We start from the raw sequence: 20,128 nt of genomic DNA, 5'->3' as shown, positions 1-20,128 counted from the left end.
TCTTTTCTCTTCCCCCTTTCTATCCTTTTCTCTGATGTGGTTGGGAATGTAGGCTCCCTGTCCTCCAGGGAACAGGGACTAATTTAGTCGCTTGTTGTGGTGGCGCTAAGTTAACCTAGCTTAGCGTAGCCTAGCGATGTGGGGTGTGTCTGTTATGTCTAGCGCTTTAGACTCTTCCTGGAACTGGAACCCTCAGCGGAGAAACAACACCAGACATGGGGTTCTTTTATATTCTGAGAAATCAAGGCAAACATCTTAGAAACAAGAGGTCAACAAGACTTTCTTTAAACGATCCCCCTTATCTTTCCAAAAAACGAGGCATTTAGTTAAGAGCATGTTTCCAGAGAAGTGGTTGAAGTAGCAGGAGGTTTGCTTTAAAATGTTAGGATTTTGCCTTTCAGGGGAAATGATTGTGGTTTGATGGGGTTTAGAGAGGGTTGGTGGTACAGTCAGGCACCATCAGCACAGCCTCCTCTACCAGTAAGTGGCTACAGAAAGCAGTGTGCTACCTGATATCCTAAACATCTGCCTCTCATCACGCACACACACACACACACACACACACACACACACACACACACACACACACACACACACACACACACACACACCCCTACACACTCACACACACACACATTTTTTCCTTGACAGGTGTCAGCACCTTCCAGTGTTGAGAATATCTGAACAATGTTCAGTCAGGAAGTTTATCTGAGATATAGGAAGACTAAACACATTGACTGATGTGCTGAGCACAGAAAATGTGTTCCTTGGTGCATCAAAGTGAATATTAAGTAAGGATAATTTCAAGTTTAGTCAGCAGAGCTCTTGAGCATAGAGTCTTCTAAGTTTACATAACCATAATCACTATATTTAAAAAGAATATCTTCAATTATAAAACTGCCCTCATCTTCTGCAATTTTCAAATCGTCTTGATATGAACCGCAGTATTGTGTTTTTCTATTTACCTGACACAGAACATAGAGGCTCAATTGTTCGCCAAGATTCTACAGCCAAGAGACTGATTTGATCAACCGCTTGCCAAAACCGGCGGTGTGCGTTTTGTATATACGTGTGTGTGTAACCCACAAACACACTGTCGAGGAATCTCACAAGTGGTATTCTCAGCAGCGACCATACCATCTGTGTATTTTTATCTCATGATAGACTGTTGAACAGACCCTGGGTTTTACTGGTGCCTCTCACACAGCATACACGGAGAGACACACACTCCAGTGTACAGGAGGCCCTGGAGACCTCTACAGCTCTATATATTATTATCATTATATATAACGGAAAGGGATCACCACTCAACTCTGCAAAGCTCTCTCGATAAAACATCACCTTCTGAACCTTGAAAAACAAAATGTCCACATGTATCAGAAGAAAGGAACAACAACCTACACTTTGGGGGGAAACAACTGTAAACAAAACCATCTATCTTAGCTCTGAAGCAGACAAGTAGTCATTCAAACACGGGCTAAGAGGCATTTCGTATTCAGCGGAGCAACATGTTGTCTGACACCTGTTTCTTTGCCAGCAGATGTAGATTCTGGGTTCTTGTGGTTTGGGCACAGCAAGATAATCAGTCTACAGCTTTTCTTGATGTTCCGCTGTCTTTTTTAAAACTACTAGAGCAGCAAGCGCTAGCCGGGCTTCCAGGAAGACCCTCCTTTCCGGCTGTGTGGCCCCTCCGCTGGACTCAGAGGAAGGCCACAGCCAGGTCACAGGCTGGGTGGGGCTCGCTATGCACCCTTTCAAATAGCAAGAGTGAAGAGGAAAAGGGAAGAAGCAAAAACCTGGTTGTTTGCTCTTTCACCAAGTCTTAGTCTGAGTGGATGTTAGCACAGGGCTAACAGGACATGTTAAGCGTCATCCAACCAAGGACCAGTTGTTTCTGAACACTGAACCAACTGTTGACATTCTGTCACGGTCTGCCATTAATCGAGGAAGTGGAATTCCTAAACAGGAAGTGACATGGTAAATCTGGTCAGTGTTAAAAAAAATGACCTGAAGCTTAACTTCACAAGAAAGCGACCATGTTGTTTCTGAGGGTGAGATGGCAGTGATAAGGTTGGCTGTTCGTCTCTGTCGAGTTTGTTTGTTTACCGTGAGGCTGCCCGGGAGCCTCTGTCTGGCTCCTGTTGCATGCCTGCTTTTGTTGAATAGAATTCTGTCCGTTTTGAGAGGACATCCTGTTATATGTGACACAGGAAATGCAGTCTCGAAGAGTGACAGGCAAACTAAGATAGAGAGAGAGAGAGAGAGGGTGGGTGGGTGGGGCAGACAGAGAGAGAGAGAGAGAGAGAGAGAGAGAGAGAGAGGGAGGGTGGGTGGGGCAGAAAGAGAGAGAGAGAGAGGCTGGGTGGGTGGGGCAGAAAGAGAGAGAGAGAGAGAGAGAAGGAGGGTGGGTGGGTGGGGCAGAAAGAGAGAGAGAGAGAGAGAGAGAGAGAGAGAGAGAGAGAGAGAGAGAGAGAGAGAGAGAGAGAGAGAGGGAGGGTGGGTGGATGGATGGGTGGGGCAGAAAGAGAGAGAGAGAGAGAGAGGGAGGGTGGGTGGGGCAGAAAGAGAGAGGGAGGGTGGGTGGGGCAGAGAGATACATACAAATGAAAGATTATGTTGGGAGGCTGTCAGCTTCACCTCTTGAGAATATAGACTATCACAGAAAGAACTCTTTCCGACCAGTGGGTTTTCTTTGCCTTTTCCAATATTCCATTTGGAATTAGGAACACAATTATCTTAGTTTTTTTTTGACAACATTGTCAAAGGAAGTTCTTGCTCAGAGACACAATTGTCTGCCCAACTTTATGTTTCTATCCTACATGTACTTTTTGTTGTTGTTGATTGAATAGGACATGCCACACTAACCCTCTCAATGAACTATCTTCTCATTGGCCTTGCAGCCACCAAAACCTCTCTGTGAACTTTCCCCTGATTGGTTGCATAACTGTGAAGGGCCAGACACAGTGTTTCCCCAGCAACAGGTGGCCCTGTGCCGATGTGGTCAGAGGTGACCTTTAGCCCCTTTTTTTCTAGTATGAAGTTTCACAGAAAATGAATATTTCACTCCTCTACCAAGTATTCTTGTAACACTATTCTGACTAAGCGTAGTGTTTGTACTGTTGATTATGTGATCATTCTCTAGCAGTAGGTAATAGGTATGTCTATAGCATTGGTATGATGTAACTGCAGTCTGGCTAAGTAACGTTGGTATCACTTGCAGACAGGGGAAGTACTATTCAACAGACAGAGTCTCAAATGAATCAGACAAACCTTGACTGAGCGCAACAGGCCAAGTGTGGCGAGCTCCACCCATCCTGTCTCGCTCCTTCACACACACGCGCACACACACACAGGCACAAGTGGAGGTATGCACCATTGTAAACTCCTCTGGGGGCCCCTGGCAGCTGAGCGTAGCATGCCACTCTCACTATTTCCTCTCTCTTTCCCTCCCTCCATCCTTCATGTGGAGAAGCTTTGCCACCCTCTCATCCCTGGTTTATTCCTAGCCAGGAGTATTCCAATGGGGGGCACAGATACTATGACTACACTGAGGTGTGACATTCCTAATGCGGGGGGTTCTGTGTGAGCGTAGCGCCCGTATGCCCATGTCTGTCTCTGTCACACCTCAGCTAATCAAAACGCCCTATCTTAGAGGTGTGACATCCTGTCTATACCATGTAATCTGCACCAGCTCATATAGCCGTCCCTCCTCTTTCCGTCTCTGTCTTTGAAGGTATTCTTACTCTGTGGTTTCTGCATTCCCGCTACAATGATGAGGCTTATCAGCAATGGGTTTCAAATAAAACATGCTTATATAGGGTATGTGTGTGCGTGTGAATTTGTGTGTGTGTATATAGGACACAGGGCAAGGGGTACACCTGTGCCTGGAGAATTGTATCCAGAGTCTGTGAGTGTGTGTGTGTGTGTGTTTCTACATATCCCAGTGTGTGTAGCCCAGGTGTGTTTGCATGACAGGAGTCTTGGGGAGATAGCGGTGTCAACTTTCACCTCAGTCCGTCCTTCAGATTTCACTTCCTCCCACAAAGCACTGCTCCCAGCAGTTCCTGTCCAATCTGGCTGGGCTGGCTGGCAGCCAGATGCACACTCACACACACACACACACATGCATGCGCACACACACACACACACACATACACACACACATGCTTGGGTGTGGGCCTAGCACTCCATCTCAATTGTGTCATACGGTAAAGCGGTCAGGTGCACTGTAGCTAGACGTCTGCTCCAATCTGACACACACACACCAGTGGCTACATCCCAGTAGTCCATGGTAACTCCTGCTTCCTCTGGTCTAATGCTCCACATGCTAAAGCTAGCATGCAAAGCTGTTACCACTGTAACGCACATGCATGTGTCTTGCTCTGCATGCATCTACTAAAGCTGTCTGCCTGTCTGTCTGCCTGCCTGACAGATTAGTTCAGATTGAAAACCATTATGCTGGCATGGGTAATCCACAAGACCCAGGCTGGCACGTGGCACCCAGCTCAGCCTGGGGGTGAAGAGGGGAGGGGAGGGGGTGAGAGGGGAAGTGTATTTAATGCCCTCCTGTCTGGTTCCCAGGCTACAGGACCAGCGCACTTAGCGAAGTCTGTAGCTCAACCTCCCTACTTTCTCATTTGCTGTCAAATGCATTCTTTTGTACTGCATTTCAAGTTCAGCACTACTGGTCTTGTCAACAGCACCACTTTATAGTGTGACATTTTAGAAAGGCAGCGTTCAGATTTCTACTGAAGACAAACCCGTTTTCTCCCTGTGATCCAGTTATTGAACGGTGGGAGTGGGTGCCGGTGCTAATGACCCTGGGTGGTTCGGCCTGTCTAGCCACACTTCCCAGACATGTAACACAGCACCAGGTCCTATTACACAGGCATGAGGGCATACGGCGAGGTCCCAACATGGTCACGCCTGCAGACGGAGGGCAGCAGAGAGGGCAAGAGGGAGGGAGAAAGGGTGGCCACCTGTTCCGGCTTCTCTGCCTTCCTTTAAGGCAGACAGAGGTGTGTGTGCACGCAAGTCTGTGTGTGTGTGAGTCAATAGGAAGCAGACAAATACTGATCTGCTTTAGTCACCATGGATTTGCTTTAATTGTGTCACGCTCCATGTCTTAGTGAAACTCTGCCTAAGACATCTGTCAGTAAGGGAGGCACACACTCACGCAAACACCACACGCAAGCCACACACTGCAGCCAGCAATCTACCATCACAGAGACACACCTACTAAAAGTGCAACTGTTGCCATTGGGCTTCATCCACATTCCCTCTGCCTCTCTTAGATTCCTGAGGGGAACCCTTCACCAAAATAGACAGACAGTGTGGGAGGGGGAAAAGGAGGGGATAAACGAGGATCTGTGTGCTCTTAGTGTTGTGTCCAGTCTGTCAGTGGGGAGAGAGAGAGAGAGAGGGAGGGAGAGAGGGAGAGGGAGAGGGAGAGGGAGAGGGAGAGGGAGAGGGAGAGGGAGAGGGAGAGGGAGAGGGAGAGGGAGAGGGAGAGGGAGAGGGAGAGGGAGAGGGAGAGGGAGAGAGGGAGGGAGGGAGAGGGAGAGGGAGAGGGAGAGGGAGAGGGAGAGGGAGAGGGAGAGGGAGAGGGAGAGGGAGAGGGAGAGGGAGAAACAAAGAGGGAGAGAGAGAGAGGGAGAGCCCGACTGTACCATGCAGAAAAAAAAGGCTGTGGCGTCACTGGGCGTTTCACAGCAAGCTGGTCTGAGGACAGGCGATGTGCATCACATGTGTGACCCTGCAGCCTAACACATGTCCAGTAGACAGGGGGAGGAGGAGAGAGGAAGGGAGAGAGAGAATCATATCTCATGGCGTCTGACCCAGAATTGAATGCACATGACATTTGGTTTTCCGTCCTCCGAGCCTTTCTTTACCAATGAACAGTTATGAGCACTATGATTTACTTAAAAGAAGCAAATGCATATTTATCACAACATGTTGAAAGTTACATTGCAGATGAAGCATTGCTGAACTATGTTGCTTTAAAGCAACAGAAGTGGATAGAGAAGGGAGGGGAAGAATGGAGGGCCTAGGCGAGTGACAGCCACTGCCTTGAGAAAGAGGCGAGTGAAGTCATAGTATTATGGCCAGCCAATGGGGTGTGTGGCTGACACAAACCCACCCTTGTCTTTCAGGGACACTCTGGTTCTGGTTACCCATAGCCCCACCACAATGCCCATTAATGCATTGTGAATAAATATTTGTGTGTGTGTGTTTGTGTATCTGTTGCCAGTGTAAACTGCTCACAAACTGTACCCCAGCAGTGAGAATGTTTTTTAGAAAGTGTGTGTTGGACTTGGACTAATCTGGCATTGTCTGACACAGTGGTGACTCTCCACCCCCCCCCCCCCCCCCCCCCTGCCCCTACCTATAGCAAACACACACCCACACATTCCGTCAGCACCCCTCCTATATTTAAACAAGCGCACACTCAGTTGTCAGACGCCTTGCCCGTGAAACCTGTCTCAGGCAGTTATCGTTGATTTGTGCTCTATTTATACAGGGATTATAGTTCTCCTATGCACTTGCACACACACATACACACACTCACACACGCCTTAACGTCTGAATAACCAGGCATAGGAAAGGTCCTTCAAAATTGAATCTGACTTGACTTAACTTTCATTATGATCCTGCAATTCTTAATAAAGCCTCTTTTCTTCTTTTTATGTAATAGGCATCGGATCCTATTCCAGCAAAGAAGTCTAAACATGAGGACTTCCCACTGCAGTCCCCGTCAGCTGACAAGGACAAGCAACCTGATTGGCTACGATCCCTCTCCGCTTCGGCTAGCAAGGTTGGTAGTTTGATTTCACCTCTTAATTGGGCTGGGCTTATCGTAGGTCGTTTGTCAAGCTTTGGATCTGAGGGAATGGCTCATATTTAGACAGGTCTATGGTAACTGTAGAAGCTTGTTGTCCATGGATTCACTTACTGAAAATGGAGCTTTGCTCAACAAACCTATGAAACACAATATAGCCACAATATAATGATAGATGTTCCTTACAAAGATCAATAATCCCAAAAAGTTGCCCTTAGTGACTTCCATTGCACTCTAGTTTCATAGGAATGCATCAAGATTGTGGCTCACTGAACTAATTATTAATCAATAGAAACCATCTTTTCAGATTGTCATTTGTCGACATTCGACTGTAACACAGAACATTCATGTTTATCTCATGACATTAGTATCATTCAACATTGTTTGTGTAGTACCACCTCAATGACACACATACTGTGCTTTATTCCCAGGGCCTTAACTGCATCCAGCCCAGACAGAGGCCCTCAGCTTTCAGACCCTGGTCCCCCAACCTCTCCTCTGGGGATAAAGAGTCCCCCAGCCGGCCTCTGGCCCTTCTGAGAGACAGGTGAGCCCCACATTGACTGACAGGCATGAATGCATACCACTGAAATGGAGAGTGGAACGACATGCCAGCTTAAACAAACCACTTGTCCACGAGCTTTGAAAACATTTGATGGGTTGTATATGTGCGATAATGGAGTTATAGATTTCGGGTGGCAATCAAAAAGCACTGGCTACACTTGGCTGCCATTTTGAATGTGAATTTAGTGCTCATTTTATTGTAGTCGATGAGCTGCCAGAATCCTCACTGAGAGCCCACTTGCTTGTCTGGGTGGGCTGAGGTCAGAGTTCATGTCTGACTGTATCGCTGCCACCCACACTGCACCGCACTCACACACACTCACTCTGTTGGCACCCACTCGAAGTGCCGCAGCTTGTGCCAGTTCGACAAGCATCACACAAACACACACTCATTTGATTTGATTTCCCTCTCTCCTAGTTTCTACAACTACAAGAGCATGGAGAGCGCTGTGGCCCCCAACGTGGCCCTCACCCCCCAGCCCCCAGGGAAGGTGGGGCCCATGTCCCCGTCCGTGCCCAGCACCTCCCACCCCAGTGGGGGAGAGCCTCCAGGAGAGGGGGCCAGTGTTAGCTCCAGGCCGCGGAAGAGAAGGGCCACAGGGGAGCTTCCACACCCAACGCCCGAGCCCCCTTGTCCCCCTTCCGCCACAGCGAGCAAGCCCCCCCAGGAGGACAAAGACTCTGAGGTGGAAATCGAAGTGGAGAGTCGTGAGGAATGTGAGTCACGACAAGCATACAAAAAGATGTACTACTGTGTTACTTATTTCAAACCTCTATTAAAGGCTTGGAAACGGTTACAAAACAAACCTATTTTTCTCTCCCTTTTCTCCACCAGTCACTTCGTCCCTGTCCTCCCTCTCCTCCCCTTCCTTCACCTCCTCGAGCTCAGCTAAGGACCTGAGCTCACCTGGGGCCCAGGGCCCTATGGCCCCCATCACATCGCCTGAGGTGTCTGGGGCCACAGCTGTGGCTCCAGAGGCCCCGGGGCCAGGGCTGGAGACTGACCTAGAGACCCTGAGGCAGGCCCTGGACAGCGGCCTGGACTCCAAGGAGTCCAAGGAGAAGTTCCTGCATGAGATTGTCAAGATGAGGGTCAAGCAGGAAGAGAAGCTCGGCTCTGCCCTTCAGGCCAAGCGTAGCCTCCAACAGGTAGAGGCTTCTTTCACACACACTAACACACACACACTATTCCCAACTATGCCCTTAATTGTCATATATTTGGTTTTGCCAAATATCACTATTCATATTATACCGTTGAGTGGTAAGGACCTATCAAGTCGTTTTTGATTATAATCATACTTCAGATGAACTTTACTGAAGTGATCAAAAGGGAGGAAACAGTTAAGAAAAGGGGAAAACACATGGATTAAGCAACTAATACAAAAAGGCCTTTAAACTCAAATGACTGGATGCTGACCATGACTTAGCAGAAAGGAAAGAGGGAGCGGATGTTGCTGCAAAGCAGTCAGCCGACATCAATTTTTATTTTTGTCTTGGAGGGAGACCAAGTTGAAACGCTGACGAGGAATGTCTTAGTGTGTAAGCCACAGAGCATGCATCCTGAGACAGGGAACAATCTAGAGTGACAGCATTCCACTCCTCTCATTGTTTGTGTTTAGTAAAGAGCTATTTTTCAATTTGACTGCCTTGTCTTAATGTATAATAGCTTGCCAATATACTATATACAAGCCATATTATATTTTTAACAGCTCCTGAATGCACCAAATGACATTATGTAAACCACCCTGGAAACAAAGCGTGGGGTGTGAGAGATTAGTTTCATCCTATTTTTGGGAAGTAACAAAGCTTGATGACAGACATGCCCGTCCAAACTGTTCAGTTCCCATGAGAAGGATATGGGTGTGTTTCCAGGCACACACACACACACGCACGCACACACACACACACACACACACACACACACACACACACACACACACACACACACACACACACACACACATAAATCTGTTTCTCAGTTTCAGAGGGGAAGGAAACTTCACTTCTTCATATCTGCCTGTTCTCATCCACTTAAGCTTTGACTAAAAACAGAACAAGCTCTTTTATGGCACTTTCTTGCTACAATACAGTTGGTTATATTGATTATATTGATTGAAAAAGCCAAATGCCCAGTGAGTAATACATACTAAATATAACATATTGTGGGGACAATGGGACATACTTTGTAAAGTGGAAGGTGTCTTAGGAACATTTAGCCTTTAATGTTAATGAAAGTGGAAACATCCAGAGGATCTAATGCTGATTCTCTTGCTGTGATACATCTCTGCCCTCCAGGAGTTGGAGTTCCTGCGTGTGGCGAAGAAGGAGAAGCTGAGAGAGGCCACGGAGGCCAAGCGCAACCTGAGGAAGGAGATAGAGCGCCTGCGCGCTGAGAGCGAGAAGAAGATGAAGGAGGCTAATGAGTCCCGCGTCCGTCTGAAGAGAGAGCTGGAGCAGGCACGCCAGCTCCGAGTGTGTGACAAGGGCTGCGAGGCCGGACGTCTGCGTGCCAAGTACTCTGTACAGGTGAAGGCCATCCCCATACCACACACACACACACATACATTCACACATACACACACATTTACTGGAAGAAAACACCATTGCTCCTTCATGCATGCAAATGCTCACACATACACACATACATGCGCACTATCTATCACACACGTTTCAAAGTCTCTCTTAGTGTGAGTCACATTTCATAAACACCCCGAGTGGGACTGAAAGTAATTGCAGCATTACTATCACACACAAAGTCTAAGCATTCTCATGGTCAAGAGGCAGAAAAAAACATTTCCTTCTCTCTAGTCGAAAATAAATGGGAGTAACCCAAAGAGCACAGACGCATGATAAGTGCCAGCCCGAATAGGAAACAGGAAAAGACATCTACTTCCTCTTAGGGCTCATGGGAAATGTAGATTAGACAAAACAAAAGGGAGGTAGAGTCTCAAGTTATGTCTCTAGTTGGTTGAGACAGTGAAATTCACTTTCCAACCCTTTTATCAATAAATGTATTTACATCTGAGAGAATACAGAGTGGGTTATTTCAAGACATAATTAAGGTCTGTGTTTTAGTTTTAACAGTAGGTTCACTGTGTCTGGGTGAAGAAGTTTACCGTTTGGACAGTGAGGTAATGGTTGCCGGATGTGGTCTGAATGTGTGAGCCACGCAGACAACATTAGGGTGTGTACGCTGTATCGGTTCCTCTTCAGGGTTTGTCTAGAGTGCATTGAATTGTATTGCAAGTCTGCATCTCAACTTCCATTGTTCAATTAAAATACTACAAAGTATGATACTTGCAAAATGGTTGTTAAATGCTAAACTATCATCAGTGATGACTGGTTGATGACTGGTTTTGAGATTCATCTCTTCATCTTCAACTCAGGGTCAGATGGCTGAGCGGTTAGGGAATCAGGCTATTAATCAGAAGGTTGCTGGTTTGATTCTGGCCGTGTAAAATGACGTTGTGCCCTTGGGCAAGGCACTTTACCCTACTTGCCTCGGGGGAAATGTCCGTGCTTACTGTATGTCGCTCTGGATAAGAGCGTCTGCTAAATGTAAATGTAAACTCATCTTATGTTTTTTTGTTTTGCGCTCCAGATCGAGGACTTACAGATGAAGCTGCAGCATGCGGAGGCAGACCGCGAGCAGCTGCGGGCAGACCTGCTGCAGGAGCGGGAGGCCCGGGAGCACCTGGAGAGAGTGGTCAAGGAGCTGCAGCAACAGCTGTGGCCCAAGTCAGACAGCGGTGCAGACAAGGACACGCCAACCAAGGACTTGCCCCCCGACAACTAAACCCTCCAACTTCCTCCACTCAGGTCCTGCCTGCACAGTCAACTTGCCCTAGAAACCCCCCACCACCCCACCCCCATATCCAGAGACAGAGAAGACAGATCAAGAATAGAGAAGATGATCTATACTGAGGAGCTACATCCTTGATATGCGCATATCCATCTTCAGGAAAAGTCTGAGTGGTGGGTGCATCCTTGGGGAAAAAACTAGATATTTGTACATGGACCAAGGAAATATGTGTTACTAAGACAAGCACTGAAATGCACCTCTACCACCAGAACTGAAAATTGAATTGTGGGAAGAAAAAAATACTATATATGGCACAAAATATGATTGTGCCTGTTTTTCTCTGACAAGAAACCAAGCAACATTTTGGATAGAGACTTTCTATGAAGACAAATTAAAAAGATGATAATAGTATGATATTAGTATATTACAACTCACCCATATAGAGACACAAAGTGGAGAGTTTTAAAATGGCGGACGGAGCCATGCAGAAGGACTGGACTGTACCCACATACTCTGGCAACGGCTCTGCTCTCTCTCAATTCGAAGAAAGCGGAGGATTTCACAATGTTATAAGCTATTTAAGAGACTGTATAGCGATATGTAAAAAATACTTTTTTCTTTGTTTGTTTGTGCTTTTGGAGCTTCAAAAAGAAAATATGACAAAAAATATGAACTAAGGACTACTCTTGATCAAGCGAGAGTAACTCACTATTGCCACCATGGGTTTGTTGGACTAGGGGAATTCATTGTGAGCCTTTGAGGAAACATATCAAGTCTGATCATTTTCTTCTGTACTGTTCCAGAAATACAAAATCATTCATCAAGTTTATTAATGAAATGGTGAGTAGGATTGCATTTGACTTGATATTTTCTCTCTTTGGAACCAGTCATGTCTTTGTATTTGGAAAAAAGTGTTACGTTCTAGGCACCTTTCAGAATGAGCACTTCATTTAGATAGTGACAACAATTTTCCCCAAGTGACAAAATACACAGAAACTGCTCACAATTTTTTTTGTCATTGTGTGTTTGTGAGCATTGGGTCAAACCCCAAAAGTCTATCTTATGAAGATACACTTTGTGATCAATGTCTGTGTAACTAAAGCCTAGATTTCAGACTAGCTTGACTGTGTTTTTCCTTTACATTTGATTAACAAAAGTATGCATGTTTCGCTCAATTAAGATTTGAAGACTCTTTCTGGATACTATGATTTTAGGGCTGAAAGTGGCACCTTTAGCAAGTACCACAGTATGTTCTTTTAAATAAATTATGGTATGTAAATATAAATATGTTTCTTTTTTACTTTACAGTAATGAATCGCACTTTGTCATAACAAAGTACTGTTGTAATGCATTATACACCCACTATTGTCTTCATTTTTACTTTGGAAAAGAAATATTCATGACAACAACAATATAAATTCAGTAAGCATTTTTTTATTATATGCATCTCATTAAAGTACAATGTTATTATGTGTTATCAAAACACAGTATTGTAAATAAAATGAAAGGAAAAAGGGGTCTACCTGCTTGCTTGCTGACGTGGTCCTGGCTGCTGAGAAATCCTATTCCTTTTTGGTGGTAAATTGACTTTTAGAACAGACAGACAGTGGGACATCATAGTGCAAGTGACACATTCAATTCAGCGCCAACTTTATTTTTTTTTAGTATTTATTAATATTAGACTAATTAATTGAAGTTTCATGTAAAACACTACTCCAATAAACCAGTCAATGGAAGGCGTTGGTAATTGGAGCCCAGAGATACATTGCTCACATATTGACAGAAAATATTACATAAAATCTTTTTTTTATAATGCTCCAATTACACAGTGGGTACAATGCAATCAGAATGTACATTGTGTTAATGCTGTTTTCCTTTGGTTGTTGATGTTGTTGTTGTTTTTAATGTGGGGATATTTTTATTGCTTGTCTGTTATGTTCCTTTTTTTCCAATAGAAAACTCATATATTTTCTTTATGCATGACATTTGAGAAGGTTTGCCATACATATAGTCTTTATTGGGCATTGATATTGTACATGTAAGGGTTTTATTGTGTTATGCAATATACAGCAAACTCGTCTTATTTAGAAAAAAAAACAAAAAAAAAGAATCTCATTTTTTAAAGTCAACTAAACCTTGTTTATTATACAGCTGAGAAGCATTTCACACGCAAATCACAACAAGTTCAAATGCAATGCTGGACAACCTTAAGTGCCTGAAAGCGGGCGGAAGGTTTCCAGAACAGGAACATTGATGATGTAATTGTTGTTGCTGGCCTCTGCATAGGGACTCAGAGTCAACTTCTCCAGGGATGCTAGGTCCTTCACAGTGCAGATGCTGGGGTAGATGATAGGGATGTTTGCTTTGCACTCTTGAAGGGAGTCTAGAACATTCTCTGGCCTTTCTGAGCAAATCTCCCTTATGGCAGGCTTGACTTGACCTCCTGGGCCAAGCTTACAGATGCAGCTCTTTTTCAGTATTCCTATTCCAATACAGTTTACAGCAGTACTTTACATTGACCTTTTTTAAAGCAGAAATAATTGAACAATTTGCAAATGCTGAACCGTAGGCTTTTTGAATGATCGCTTTTCTTCATTCAGAAATGTTCTTTCAATGATATGCATGTCAAAACATTTTATAAAAATCAGTATGTACCGTTGATATGTGCTAAGGTAACTCTTGAGGGTATCGCTCTGTCCGTCTAGAGGTGACCATGTATAACAAATCAAAAGGGCATTATGTCTAAGCCCAATGTCTTAACCTACTTTAGAAAGGGCAATGTTAATGACAGACTGACACTGAGTCTGTGACTTCAACAGACCTTAAATTGGTACATTTTATAGTTGTTTTTACACAAAAATGAATTGATACGTGTAGTTTACTTTATTCATGGTTTTCTACAAAAAGGGAGAAAATAATGACATTGGCTCTTTGGTCTCCCATGTAAAAGAAAAAAACGATTTAAATGATTTATTATTTTCTAAACAAGACCATTTTGCTAAAAAGAGGACAATAAAGCAGCAATAACAGTACATATTAATAGACAAAAACTATCCAGTGTGAGGATTTGAATAAGAATTTACAAATGTAAATAGTTTTTTTCATTTACAATATTGTATTATATATGTACATGGTGTTTCCTTTTTCAAAAAGAAATCTTTTCTTACACAATAGCTGTCTTGTTTTTTTTTTTGAGTTTGTGTTTTAACCAAGACCATGTTTCAAAAACAATTATTGCAGTGCGTTAGAGAATATTCCCCACATAAACATGTTGTTTATCCCATGTTTTTTTTTTTTACTGTAGAGTCTTTATATTCATTGTCTTTTTTCACCAGTTTATATATATTTTTAACAATATATTCAAATCAATTAGTGGACCTGTGGTCACACAAGACCACGCCACATCGCAGATTTCCTCCTCATCCTCATTTATCTTTTTAGCCCTATGCTGCTGCTAATACTATATAAACTTTACAATTCTAGAAATATTTTTATGTAAGAGGTAAATGTATGCTTTCTTGTTTATCAATGCCGCAAATACAGTATGAGAAAAAAAGCTTGGCTTATTTATCTACTCCCTTCTTTCCTTCATCTTTTCGCGCCTTTTTCCACCTCTCCTTCATCAACACCTTTCCCTTCTCTCACGACACGGACTATATTGTAAAGTAAAGGACTTTATGAGATAATGTTTGAAAATAGCTATGCTTATATACCACAGTGACTGAATGTACAGTGTATAGATGCATTACCAGAAATAAAGTTGTTTGTCCAGATTAAATGACCATATGTTTATTTTTTCCATGATTTTTCTTGCTCGTTATCAACAGATTCAAAGATTGATTTAAGATGAGTCTCTGTTGCGGTTAGCACTTATTATGTATGGACATAATTAGTTATTATTCACACTGTCTCGTTGTCATGTCCAATGGACTAGCTCACCTGGATCATTACACATTTGTAAACAAAACAGTAGCTACATGGCTACATAGCCCCTGCATTAGGTGAAACATCAATTAACATAAGTATATATCACACATGTAAAAAAGCTTTGTGTGTGTGCACAAATCCGCTGGGATCAATCCAACACGCTAGTAGCTAGAAATCCATTGTATATCCATTTGTGAATGACACATGATTGGTCTAAAAGGATTCAAACCATCCATCATTCTCACATTAACACGTTAACTGATCCATATCAGTTAGGTCCCCTCCATATACCCAGACACATATCATCTCAAGGTGCCCTGCACTCCATTCACTCCAGCCCCATCCTCCCCTACCTCTGGTATGAACTTACTCCCAGACCCATAATTCCCTAGACATCTGGCTAGCCAGGAGTCCTGCTGCCGCTCTGGCTACACGTTTGGCCCACATTGCCCATCATGGTGTGGACTCCCATCAGACACTGCACTTAACTCCCTTCCACCGTCACCACACAAGGCTGTCCACTGACCCAATTACCACAGGCACATGGACAAGGATAGGGCCCTGCGGTTAGCTCATTAGCCTCTGAAGTCTCTCTGTCTCTCTGGTTCTGTTCCCCGACCCCCCCAAGTGACAGATAAACAGTTTCCTACTAAGTCATGTCTAATTAATTTTGTTATCTGCACTTTTAAATTAAGATAATTCTGGTGATTTGACCGCCATGCAGGGAAAGTAACAAACTGTCTTCTTTTTACATCATGCACAGAAACTGTTTCACCAAAACCAATTTTCCAAATGCCAGATAATCTGTTTATTTGTTTACCTCTCTTTGAGCCATCTGGAAAACAACTGGTTCCCTTCTTTGATCCACTGTAATCTATAGCACAACAGCAGAGCCACAATTCCAATACACGTTGAAAAGAAGCCTGGCCAACTGCCATGCTACTCATTACCTTCATATGGATAAAACAGTCTTGACGGATACAAAAACATTTTGTGCCGCACAGTATGTACATATATATATATATACACACACGCACACACACATTTATATATCATGTCACATACAGATTTTGTAACACAGGTTTGTAATCCTGAATTGAGCACAAAGCATTAAGGTAGATTTTGCCCCCAAAAATTTAAGCCCACAGTTATTAGGAATAGCTTACCCTTCCATTGTGATTGTGAAGGCCCAAAAGTAGGGTTAGTGGAGAGATGGATCTACTTGGAATCTATTCACAGTGGGCGGGGGCGACTGTACGTGTCCATCTGTGTGTATTTGTGTGTGTGAAGGAGGGCTCATTTCTCACTCTCCAAAGGATAATGCTGAGAGGTCCTGACCTTTCTCCTTCTCATTCGTTAGTCCCCTGCAGCCCAGCTAACCAACGGAGATCCAAACACACACACACACAAGCACACACACACGCACACACACACGCACACACACACACACACAAACACACACACACAATCAGCCAAAGGATAGGTCATCCCCCACAGGCACGTTCATATTTATGGGTCAACACTGCATTTTACCATCTCGGCTTGACAAAAATGATCACTGTCTATACCATTTCTGCTGTCAGTCCAGCAGGTCTGCTCCTCAAATCAGTTGTGAGTGTAGTCATCCCTTCCACATGTCACTCTGATGAGTGCACAAGATGTCATCCTGTAGGAAGCCTTAGCAGTGCTCAGCTTGCCAATGATTCTGAGAAAAGATTCCTTGAGACATGCAGTGTCTAAACAATATGCATATCTGACAACTTTAGACATAATTTCTTCTGTAATTCACTTGCATTAATAGTGGGTTTAACTGTCTGATTCATGGTGAGTTGTTGTCATTGACTAGCCCTTCATTTAGAAGAAGTTTATTTCCTATTTCATTCTGGCTCATTTGTGATCACCATGTTCCCAGCCTATCAGCCTCGTGCAGTGCAGTAAAGAATGAATGAAAGACTTTGTTTATGTGAACGTGTTGCCACCCAAGCGTAGGCCATTGCAAACAAGCCTCTTCAAGTGCACAGAGCGGGCTTCATGCTGCAGTCTCATGGACAATTAACCTTTCAAGAACATTGAGGGAACGCTACGGCAATATACAGTACTGTGAGGTCATCGTTTGAGAAAATGCTCCTTGTTCAAGAAGTGTCCTGATGAGGTCAAAGGAATAATTTTTGGTTTTGAAGAAAACAGTGTAATTACAGTGTAAAAACAACACTATAGCAGTGTAATGGCATTGTAACAACAGTGTAATCACAGTTTAATGGTAGTGTAGTAACAACATAAAAACAGTGTAACGACAGTGTAACGACAGTGTAACGACAGTGTAACACAGTGTGATGACTGTGTAATAAAAGTAATATCTCTGATCCATATACCTTTCTTTTAGTATCGTTTTATATACAATTGCTATATTGCTATAGTATATCAACACGTAAAACACACAGATACAATGAAATGTCCATGAAGTTGTTATGTGGGCATTGGGTGTGCCCTTCCTATTGGTTAAATGGGCTCCTAAAAAGACCACTGTTGTGGTAGAGTGTGTTACACAATGCAGGGGCAGTTTAGGAGTGGGGAACCCAGAGTGGCAACAGTCTGGGTTTGCGGGCATCTATGGGTGACTATCCCAGGGTATAAAGATCTACCGTGAAGTGACAAACACCAGGACTACTAAGTTGGAAGTTGTGTCGACAGTATCTTCTCACTGTGGTTAGGGGAAGGGAAAGAGCACGGATTTGCCAAGTTGTCTCCCTCGTCCTCCTTTCAACCATGCTGTGTATGAAGGGTTTCCCAGGGGACATGGCTGCTGCAGTGATCTGGTAAACCTGTAAATGGAGCTCTTCTAAAGAAACAAAAACCCAGGAATCACCTGAGGGAGATGTGGGAAAAATCATGAAAAAAACAACAACGAAAGAGAAGCTAAAGGGAGGAGGCTTTCAAAAAAAAAGAAAGAAAGGAAAAAGTCTGGTCTCAGTTTCGATTCAATTCCAAAACAAAGGTTACAGCGTCTTGCAGTCTCGTGGGATTCCTCTCTCTGGCTTGCAACGGCAATGTGACGAGACAGAGCCCAGCGGGAGGGTGACTGCCCGTCTTGGAGCCTCTGGGGGAGGGGGATGGGGCACACAGGCGGGCAGGGAGTAGGTGTGGGGTTCAGGGGCTAACAGTAAGCGGTAGAGGGGATGCCAAGATGTCAATGCCACTCTAATGAGGGTGAGTTGGCATGACATGCCCGCTGGTGGGCCGACACACAGCAGGAATCCCTCTCACGTGTCTGCACATTGCACAGTGTGTGAGTGTGTGAGATGTGTGTGCGAGTGTGTAAACACGCTCATGTATTGAAGACGGCAAAGAGCCCGTGCAGGAAGAAACGGCATGCTATCGGCGTAGGCGTAGACAAAAAGAAAAAAAGAAAGAGGAGGGAGGATGAAAGGGGGGGATGGGTGACAGGACAGAACTAGGACAAGTGGGACACTGCTTGTGTCTCCTCTCCCTTTCGTGCTCAGGAGAGATGCAGTGGCAGAAAAGGACACAGCAGTGACCTAAATCTTCTTACCCTTGAACGTGGGCCACAGAACATATCTTTTGTGTTTCATTCCTGAGTAAGAACCTTGGGTAGATGTGTATACCAATAAACATTACACTGCCTACTGTCTGTTTCTACTCCCATTGAAATGGTTGGATCATACAGCGGGCCGGGTAAAACACAGGATGATGATAACAGTGAACACATTGAAATCCATGAGCAGTGAAGGGATGACAAAGGCGGGGAACAATGATCATGTAAAAAGTTCAATGGGAAGTGAAGAAATGTGAGGAGAAACAAGCAGGATCGTGCATGAGCTGCAGGAGCCTATTAAAAAATGAATCAAAGCTCTGGGTTGTCATTAAAAGACAGAGCCAGCTCACAGTTCTCCTGGAGAGGTGGAGAATCTCCTGGAACCTCAGTGAGGTTTTAGACACACATACACGCACACGCACACACACACACACCCACACACACTCACACGCACACACACACACACACACACACACACACACACACATGCAGGCTGTCTAATTAATGCCAGACAGTGGCAGACACATTCATCCCCTCATCTTACAGAACACATGATTTCTTCAAATTTTATATAACTTATAATAAATATCCTCCGATGAACAAATATGTTCTGTCTTGTGTCAGACAATGTTGGTAAAACAAAATCTATGGAGCATGGGAAATGTAAATGTCTAAGACAAAATAAACTGCATTTATTTTCTAGGATGAGATAATAGTTCAGTCCTACTGGGCACAAGAGAGGGCAGTTGTGAGGAATGCAAAGTGCGCTAAATAAAAGCTTTCTTTCGTCAATCATAGTTGCTGATATGCGCAGATGCTCTTTCAACAAAAAAGTTAGCATCTATCGGCCAAATGTATCTACATGCCTGAAAGTTCTCAGCTTCGCAGATCAATATTCCAGCGAACTAAGGGACCACTCAGCCTCCATGCACCTGGAGCCCTGCCAGCGAACAGAACAGCATTCACTACCCCGCAATACTGCATGGCCCCTGCCCCCCCCCCCCCCCCGACACCACACACACGCCAACGCCCACACACACACACATTATGCTTACACATGCTTATACACACAAATATACACACATGCTCACACAAACGTATGTGCTCTCTCTGTCTCACACACACACATGCGCACACACACACATACACACACCACCAGACCACACAAAAGCCCCCACAGACACAAACACACGCTCAGCTGGCCATACAGCAAGCATGCAGAAGCAGGCATCATTTTGTCTATTAAATCCTTACACCAGGCTTATTTGACAAGAATATCTTTCCTGTAAACCATTCTTAGCACCCCACCTAACCCAAACAAATACTAGTTACTGTAAATCTGTCAACAATAGGCAACATAAGTCGTTTCAGTCTAAACTAGACAGATGTCTTGTTCTTTTATAAGCAAGTACAGTGTTGACACGTTGTCAAACAAGTGCTTTTC

The 20,128-nt window shown here is 44.2% G+C and overlaps 1 protein-coding gene across 1 annotated transcript in view; it reads left to right on the top strand.

The window, feature by feature from the left end:
* skia (v-ski avian sarcoma viral oncogene homolog a) overlaps positions 1-14,977 on the top strand; it is a 57,603-nt gene extending 42,626 nt beyond the window's left edge. The window contains exons 2-7 of the mRNA XM_047040195.1: positions 6,695-6,814; positions 7,270-7,385; positions 7,821-8,119; positions 8,238-8,551; positions 9,698-9,928; positions 11,004-14,977. Coding sequence (XP_046896151.1) covers positions 6,695-6,814; positions 7,270-7,385; positions 7,821-8,119; positions 8,238-8,551; positions 9,698-9,928; positions 11,004-11,198 — 1,275 coding nt within the window. The 3' untranslated portion in view covers positions 11,199-14,977. The remainder of the gene's footprint in view (positions 1-6,694; positions 6,815-7,269; positions 7,386-7,820; positions 8,120-8,237; positions 8,552-9,697; positions 9,929-11,003) is intronic.
* The last annotated feature ends 5,151 nt before the right edge of the window (positions 14,978-20,128 follow it).

The sequence above is a fragment of the Hypomesus transpacificus genome, chromosome 18 (assembly GCF_021917145.1).
Source record: "Hypomesus transpacificus isolate Combined female chromosome 18, fHypTra1, whole genome shotgun sequence".
In the NCBI taxonomy this organism is placed as follows: domain Eukaryota; kingdom Metazoa; phylum Chordata; class Actinopteri; order Osmeriformes; family Osmeridae; genus Hypomesus; species Hypomesus transpacificus.
This window is presented reverse-complemented; position numbering and strand designations above follow the sequence as displayed.